The 7,500-nt window shown below is 48.1% G+C and overlaps 1 protein-coding gene across 1 annotated transcript in view; it reads left to right on the plus strand.

Annotated features, from left to right (window-relative positions):
- The first annotated feature begins 2,250 nt into the window (after positions 1–2,250).
- LOC134099260 (mucin-2-like) overlaps positions 2,251–7,500 on the plus strand; it is a 75,509-nt gene continuing 70,259 nt past the window's right edge. Inside the window, exon 1 of the mRNA XM_062552048.1 lies at positions 2,251–2,258. Coding sequence (XP_062408032.1) covers positions 2,251–2,258 — 8 coding nt within the window. The remainder of the gene's footprint in view (positions 2,259–7,500) is intronic.

Consider the following 7,500-nt stretch of genomic DNA (forward strand, 5'->3'; position numbering starts at 1 on the left):
CACTCTCTCACACACACACACATACACACACACACACACACACACACACACACACACACACACACACACACACGCACACACACACACACACACACACATAAATAAGGACCACGCCAGCCGCGCTGAGAGGAGCCAGTCCCTCTAATAAGACGGACAGAGAGACGATGTGAAGAGGTGATTACATGAGACCATGCAGCTAATGCTACCTGTGACGAGCCACACCAAGAGACACTTGCAGAGCTGTTCAGCTCTGATTTATAACCCAAAGGCCTCCACACAGTCATACTTCCAGGGACAACGTTATAGTAACATAATCAGATGATCTCTGCCCATTCTCTCTCTTCGGAAAAGCTGTATAAATATAATTCTATATACTAGAGTGCATATCCAAGTAGGCAGACGTTAGGAGACATAGAGAGGCACCGTTTCTCTAAAGATCACCTTGACGTCCTGTACTGCAGTGTCATGCTGTCAACAGGCACATGCACCACATTTTGATGCTTTATACTGTAAACTCTAAATAGACGTGTAAACCTGCAGGTCTGCATAACACTGCAGGGCCCAATGCATGTATTAAACCCACTACAGATGCTTAACCCCTGGAGAGCATCCCCCAAACGTTCTTTTAAAGTGGCGAAGTGCTAGACGTAAAACGTGTAAACATGTAAACAAGGGTGATGTTATCTAGGAAGTGGTCATCAGGAGACCAGTAACGGCCAGAGGAAGTGATGCTATCTAGGAAGTGGTCATCAGCAGACCAGTAACGGCCAGAGGAAGTGATGCTATCTAGGAAGTGGTCATCAGCAGACCAGTAACGGCCAGAGGAAGTGATGCTATCTAGGAAGTGGTCATTTGCTGTCTTTACATATCATGCCTCACATTCACCCATTCACACACCGATGGCGGAGGCTGCCATGCAAGGCGCCAACCTGCTCATGGGGGGCACTGGGGGTTGGGTGTCTTGCCCAAGGACACTTTGACAAGGTCAGGAGGAGTTGGGCTCCAACCAGCAACCTGCCAGTTACTGGACCACTCCTCTACCTCCTGAGCCACTGCCGCCCATGTGATGTGATGCGATGCGATGCTGGACTGGGCTGAGCTGGACTGAGCTGACCGTCATCTCTGTGACCACTGGGCCCATGTGATGCGATGCGATGCGATGCTGGACTGAGCTGACCGTCGTCTCTGTGGCCACTGCGGCGTGACGTCCAGTGCTGAGCACGGGAAATGTGATGAGAGTGTCCTCAGCCAACAGGATCCTGCACCGTCAGGTGTTCCACAGCATCAGGGCTGCCTGCACACACACACACACACACACACACACACACACACACACACACACACACACACACACACACACACACACACACACACACACACACACACACACACACACACACACACACACACACACACACACACACACACACACACACACACACACACACACACACACACACACACACACACACACACACACACCCGATACGGCGCACTGCAGCTGCCACCGGGTCTGGGGTTGGGGTCCGAGTCCGGCGCGGAGCTGGCCTGGCTCTGGCCCAGTTCAGCAGCAGCTGTCATCAGAATCGTGCCAGAGTGGTCAGTTCCAGGATTCTGTACACCTCTCTTTCTCTCCCTCTCTCCTTCTCTCCCTCCCTTTCTCTGTCTCTAATCCCTTCATTCTGTCAGTTCGTCTCTCTGCCCTTCATCGCTCTGAGGTTAGGTAGCTCTCCTCTCTCTCCCCTCCTCCTCTCCTCCTCTCCTCTCTCTCCCCTCCTCTCCTCTCCTCTCCCCCCTCTCCCCTCCCTCTCAAACTCACTGCACTCTTCCTTTTCATTTTTTTATTAGCTTATTCCCTTCCTCCCTCTCTTCTCTGTCTGCATCTCTCTCTCCCTCCCTCTCTCTCCTTTCCTTTCTCACTTTGTGCTCTCTCTCAACCCTTCTCTCTCTCTCTTCCTGTCCTGCCCTCCCTCTCTTTCCCTCTCTTATTCTCTTGCCATCTCTCCCTCCCTCTCTCCCTCTCTCTCTCCCTCTGTCCTTACCCTCGCCCTCTCTCTCTCCCTCCCTCCCTCTGTCCTTACCCCCTCTCTCCCCCTCTCTCTCTCCCTCCTTCCCTCTCTCTCCCTCCCTCCCTCTCTCTCCCCCTCTCTCTCTCTTCAGGCTCAGTTGACTCTCAGTGGAGACCCAGCCAATGTCACCTCGCTCTGCCCACATTAGTAGGGGCCTGAGACCCCTTACTGAGGATACAGCATGACAAGGCAAGTTCTATTTTCAGCTCCAGCTCATACACACACACACACACACACACACACACACACACACACACACACACACACACACACACACACACCAGGACCCATCGATGCATACACTCACATTGCCATTAGACACATATTGATGCACAACCTTACACAAACATAGCACAACACACTCACACACATATATACTCACTCTCTTTCTCTCTCTCTCACACACACACACACACACACACACCACACACACACACACACACACACACACCACTGCAAACACGCCCACACACACCCACCCACCCACATACACACACACACACACACACCACTGCAAACACCCCCCCTACACACACACACACACACACACACACACACACACACACACACACACACACACACACACACACACGTTAGGGCGAGGACAGGCTTGAGTGAAGGGAAATGAGAAGTGAGTGGACAGTGCCCTCAGTGGAGCAGGTCCAGTAACGGACTGAAAGATTCTGGACGTGTGAGCAGAGAAATGGCTGCCCACTGCAGCGGCAGCTTAGGGCTCTAAACTCGTACACACACCCACACACACACACACCACAGCAAACACACACCCACACACACACACCACAGCAAACACACACACACACACACACACTGTGAGCAGAGACGTGGCTGCCCACTGCAACGGCAGCTTAGGGCTCTAAACTCTGGACAGCCTTCAGCGCAGCATAGAGACAGAGAAGCCAAGGGGGGCTATACTCTTAAAAGGGTTCTTGGGTGCTAAATAGAATCATGCAGGCTATACAGAACACTTGGGGGTTCCTTTGATGAGCCCTTTAAAATTGTTTAAAGAACCAGGTGCCAGATATGAAGCATGCGATAGAACCATTTTGAGTCCAATAAAGCACCTTTTTTTCTGTGTAGGGGTAAACTATGAGTCGAGGTTACTGGCTTAATACCTTTGGGAGTGTGTGCTAATCTCCAAGAGATCGCTTTACTGCCTGTATTGCATCTGAAGTGACACAACGTTTAGAGATCAGTGGTCACTCCTGACGTTGCCTGGGTAAGCCAGTAACCCTGCTTCCTAGTAGACCCCTCATATTGTCAATACTCCAGCACAGCGCTTCTGGGCATGTTACAACCAACCATTACTGCACAGTGTCTTTGGCACCGTGATCCCTGAGTGCTCTGTTGAACTGTCCATATCTGCACCACTGATCTATAAAGAATACCATAGATGATCATATTCTTTATAGATCAGTGATCTGCACTGACATGCAGAGGCAGACGGTACAGTAGAGGGAGGACAAACTGAAGTTTGGGTTCTGAGTCTGGAGAGCTGTTTGGGATGAACGCTGTCTGAGTCTGGAGAGCTGTTTGGGATGAATGCTGAGATCCTGGAGAGCTGTTTGGGATGAATGCTGTGTGAGAGCAGTCCTGGAGAGCAGAGTATCTGAGCCTGAAGAGCTGAGCTGTTTGGGATGAATGCGGTCTGCTCTCAGAGAGCAATATAGGGATGATTAAAGGCACACACACACACACACACACACACACACACACACACACACCTTTTCTTTTATGGACTTTAAAGGCGTTAAAGCGTTGCGCTGACTCTGTGTTTCTGTCCGTTTAAGCGGTGACGGACAGGACAGGACAGGACAGCCCGGCTCCATTACTCGAGGGATGACCTTCTGCCGTCCCGCCCTCAGACAGATACGCGCGTGATTACGTCCGTCATTAATCCCGCCCGCTGCGCTCGCTCGCTCGCTCGGGGAACGTGATGCATTGCGGATAATTATTAGGCCTATTTGCCTTCAGCAGAATCAGCTATTCACACGTGACATTTGCTGAATCAACTCTTCATCTATCCTTCCCACGCCGCGCCGCGCGGGAACAACTCTCTCATGGCCAGCTCAGGGACGCTCTCTCTCTCTCTCCATCTCTATCTCCCTCTCTCTCCATCTCTCCCTCTCTCTGTCTTTCAGGCGTATATGATGCGTGCAAACCTTCACCAGCGGTGATTCACGGTGCAAATACGTGTTCACGATGCAGAGATAGTCTCGCTGGGAAGCTTGAGCTCGTGCTTTATGTCTCTATGTGAAACCTGTGCCTATAGATCCATATATTTTTCAGGATCACAGATGATGCGATGGATTTATACCATGTGTGTGTGTGTGTGTGTGTGTGTGATCACAGATGATGCGATGGATTTATACCGTTTGACTGTCGACGCCGGCGTTTATGAATGCTTTATCATGGTCATATGAATTATATATGTGTATGGAACTGAGCATATTCTTCAATGCAGACATGACTGCCTGTCATGACTGTGAGAGTTACTAGATGAGAAAAGTGTGTGTGTGTGTGTGTGTCTCAGGGTCTTAAATGCTCAGTAGGGTGTGTTTAGATGTGTGGTGGGAGGCACAGTTGGTTTTAAAAGGGAAGCTTCTGATTGAGCTGAGCATGAGTGTATGTGTGTGTGTGTGTGTGTGTGTGTGTGTGTGTGTGTGTGTGTGTGTGAGCTGAGCGTTACTGTTCCCTCCTGCTACTCAGTCTTGGATTAGACCTCTCTCCTCAAGGAACGCTGGCAACACAGAAGGCAGATACAGGACAAGGATGTGTGTGTGTGTGTGTGTGTGTGTGTGTGTGTGTGTGTGTGTGTGTGTGTGTGTGTGTGCATGTGCATGAGAGAGAAAGACAAAGAGAGAGAGAGAGAGAGAGAGAGAGTGAAGAGAAGAAAAGAGAGAAAGAGAAAGCTTTTACCTCATCAAAGCTCTTCAACTGCATGATATTTCTGTAGGCATCAATATCAAACTCTTCCCTATGGTATTATATTCCACTAAGAAACAGTCGTGTGTGTGTGTGTGTGTGTGTGTGTGTGCGTGCGTGCGTGCGTGCGTGCGTGCGTGCGTGCGTGCGTGCGTGCGTGCGTGCGTGCGTGTGTGCGCGTATGTGTGTGTGTGTGTGTCCATGTGTGGGTGTGTGTATTGTAGGCTGACACTGAGTTGAACTGATGTTTGTGCTCACAATATGAATTCCATTTCCATAGGAACTGAAGGATCTGGACTACAACAACTGCCAGCATGGCTGCTATGAATCATCATATGAAAGGACCAAGATTCCTCCCTGATATTTGTCTGTGAAGAAACAGGCGTGTATGTGTGTGTATATGTATATGTATATGTGTGTGTGTGTGTGTGTGTGTGTGTGTGTGTGTGTGTGTGTGTGTGTGTGCACATAGGTTGTGCATGTGTATGTTTGTGTACATAGATACACATGCAACCCCCATGCGTTCACACTGCATGACATTTTTTGTAATAAATATTTGCTCAAGTGATACAAAAACACGTACTGTAATCAAGCACAGTGTAATACCCACAGAAGAGCTATGTCTTTATGTCTCTTAAATAATTATAAATGTCATAACATCAAATGAAAAAACAAAACGTTTTTGTAAAGTGGTTTGGAAAAGAAATGTAATGATCTGGAATGGTCATTAGCTTACATCGGTAATTCACTTTGTAATTGTACTTACTGCAACATATTGGTGTAGCTTATTGCTATTTTTTACAATACAGCCACATTGTTTGTTCTTCATATGCTATTACCTGTCATAAAGCCTTGTAGACAGTACTCTTCATATGCTATTACCTGTCATAAAGCCTTATAGACAGTACTCTTCATATGCTATTACCTATCATAAAGCCTTATAGACAGTACCCTGACAGGAACTCTTCATATGATATATATTACCTGTCATAAAGCGTTATAGACAGTACTCTTCATATGCTATACCTGTCATAAAGCACCCTGACAGGCACTTGTGATGCAGGTAGGCAAGAGTAGACGAGTGACGTTAAGTTGGATCAGCTCCACTAATGACTGATCACTATGGCTGACAGTTCAACTCCAGCTCCACTCTCTGTCCTTGGCCACTAGCGTCCCTTCCCTCGGCCCCTGTGTGGAGAGCGGCTGGCCTGAGAGGGCTTTAATCATGCTGTGGCCAAGGCCGCCGAGCCCTACTCAATTATGGGCCCCAATTATGAGCCGTCCAGAGGAGGAGAGCCGTCACACGCTCAGTCATCCAGCTACTTAACATTCAGGCCCAGCGGTAATTAACGCTGCAACATGGGGATGGATGTGTGTGTGTGTGTGTGTGTGTGTGTGTGTGGAGGAAGGGTGGGGTGTCACTGAGACTGTGGAAGCTAACCGGTCAAGGACTATTTCACAACCTCTTTTTCTTCATCCTCTCTCTCTCTTTCTCTCTCTCTCTCTCACACACACACACACACACACACACCATCAGTTCTTGAATATGTACTGTGTTAGGAATTCGGCATTTATGTGCTAAAGAAGCTAAGCTAAGCTAATTATATTTTTTATGTTTATATTAATTATTCACATATCAAAGTTTTAATTAGCAGGACTTGCAAGGTTGAAAACATTGCAAATACAAAGCCTGTGTGTTTATCCACTTACAGATAGGCTACCAATGCCAGGGGGCAGTCTTACTGGAGCGACTTGGTGTTAAAGGGGCTCAATTGTGGCAGCTGGGAATCAAAGCCATGCATTTTGTGCCTACTGCATGTTAGCGCTGTTCCTTAGCCACTACACTACTACTGCATATTAGCGCTGTTCCTTAGCCACTACACTACCACTGGATGTTAGCGCTGTTCCTTAGCCACTACACTACCACTGCATGTTAGCGCTGTTCCTTAGCCACTACACTACCAGAGACGGTTTATAAAGCGAGACGATTCATATGAGGGTAAATTCCGGTTTCACTGTGACGTAGTGCCACTCCCATTTAGGAGGCAAACGGGAGAAATAAACCTTATCTCGGATTATGACCATTCCCTTAGCCCTACATTCAGCAATGCAAGTAAAGAACTCATATTCTACAAGGTACACGTTTTTCTAACATTCCCACATTAAAATCATATTTTCCAGCGAGATAAATACATAGAAAAATAACTTTGTTCACGACCTGTCCCTCCTGACCTGACCTGTCTCCGCTAATTGCGCAGGCCACCTGTTATCAATGGCACACTGCTTCAGCTGCTTCTACACCATTCTAAACTGATTATCTCGTCACTGATCACGCCCCTTTAGGAGACGGAAGTGGGTGCCATTTCATTCCATTGAAAAAACCCTTTATGATTCATCTTAGTAACTATACGATCTTTGACACTACTGCTGCATGTTAGCGCTGTTCCTTAGCCACTACACTACTACTGCATGTTAGCGCTGTTCCTTA

This window comes from Sardina pilchardus, chromosome 13, assembly GCF_963854185.1.
Source record: "Sardina pilchardus chromosome 13, fSarPil1.1, whole genome shotgun sequence".
Lineage (NCBI taxonomy): Eukaryota > Metazoa > Chordata > Actinopteri > Clupeiformes > Clupeidae > Sardina > Sardina pilchardus.